At 54.4% G+C, this 1,223-nt stretch overlaps 1 protein-coding gene across 1 annotated transcript; it reads left to right on the top strand.

The window, feature by feature from the left end:
• Positions 1-93: 93 nt before the first annotated feature.
• LOC106014097 lies at positions 94-1,090 on the top strand (the record flags this gene model as incomplete). Its single annotated transcript, XM_013091145.2, is given in 1 exon segment — positions 94-1,090. A coding segment is annotated over 1 exon segment (855 nt), but the record flags the coding sequence as incomplete, so codon positions are not given.
• Positions 1,091-1,223: the final 133 nt, after the last annotated feature.

Here is a 1,223-nt window from a genome sequence, read left to right as displayed (position 1 = left end):
GGCCAATCGTAGTGGAGGAGAAGAGTGTGTGTCTTAGACAAATGGACGTCTCTGACAGTGTCATTACGACATAACACCCAAAACCCCCCACAGGTAAACCTCAGCCAGTACGACACATACGTGGCACAACAACAGAACGCCTACCCAGAGTTCTGGCGACACTACACCGAGCTGAAAACACAACCCTCCGCCGAGAACGTCCTGAAGGAGAGAGCTCAACTCCTGGACACCTTCCAACCGCTCATGAACCCGCGGGAAAAAGCCCACCTCCTGTTCGCCTTCTCCACCTTCCACCGTGCGTGCCGGGAGGCGGGGCTGACCTACTTTATCCTGGAGGCCTCCCTGATGGGCGTGCTACGTCACCACGCCCTCATCCCCTGGGATGACGACATAGACGTGGTGATGAGCGCACGGCAGTGGCCTCAGATCAGGAACGTGCTGGGGAACATCGCGGGATTCACTTTATACACACCGCCGGACTCACAGTGGAAGTTTTACATGGACCGAGCCACCGCCTTCCCCAACAAACCCTTCAAGTTCCCAAACATCGACATCTTTTTCTACATGGACGACGAGACTCACATCTGGAGCTTGACCAAGGGCTTAAAACACGACCTGGTCTACGAGAAAAGGGACATCTTTCCTCTCCAGCTACGACCTTTCGAAGGTCACATGGTGCCCGTGCCCTGTAACCTTGACCTGATCGTGCACAAGTCACATGACCAGCACAAGTGCGTGACCCCTGAGTACGTGCACAAGACGAATAAGAACAATTACTTCTTCAACATCGCCTCCATCGACTGTGAGCAGCTGTATGAGTTCTACCCCTTTGTCTTCCCCCGCCCCTCCTCCCTCCGCGGCCACGTAGATGAGCACTTACGGGTGGGCGTGAGGGAGATCCACAAGGTCACCGTACCCCTGGGCTGCACGGGGGGGTCGCCAGCTTGATGGAACGGCCGAGCGCCTGTCATGTGACTATAAATAGACGCGAATGTCTTAGGCTCCAGTGGGGGGTGTGTAGAACAGCCACGTGACTATAAATAGACACGACTGTCTTAGGCTACAGGTGGGGGGGGGGTCGATAGAACAGCCACGTGACTATAGATAGACCCAAATGTCTTCAGTCGACAGGGAGTTTTTCTGAGTATCACTGTGGGGAAAACCACTGTGGGCTGAAGGTCACTGTGTGTGGAGTATCATTTCTCAAGGAGTATCATTTTGAA

This window comes from Aplysia californica, unplaced genomic scaffold, assembly GCF_000002075.1.
Source record: "Aplysia californica isolate F4 #8 unplaced genomic scaffold, AplCal3.0 scaffold02334, whole genome shotgun sequence".
NCBI lineage: Eukaryota > Metazoa > Mollusca > Gastropoda > Aplysiida > Aplysiidae > Aplysia > Aplysia californica.
The sequence above is the reverse complement of the archived record's forward strand: the minus strand, read 5'-3'. Positions and strand labels throughout refer to the sequence as shown.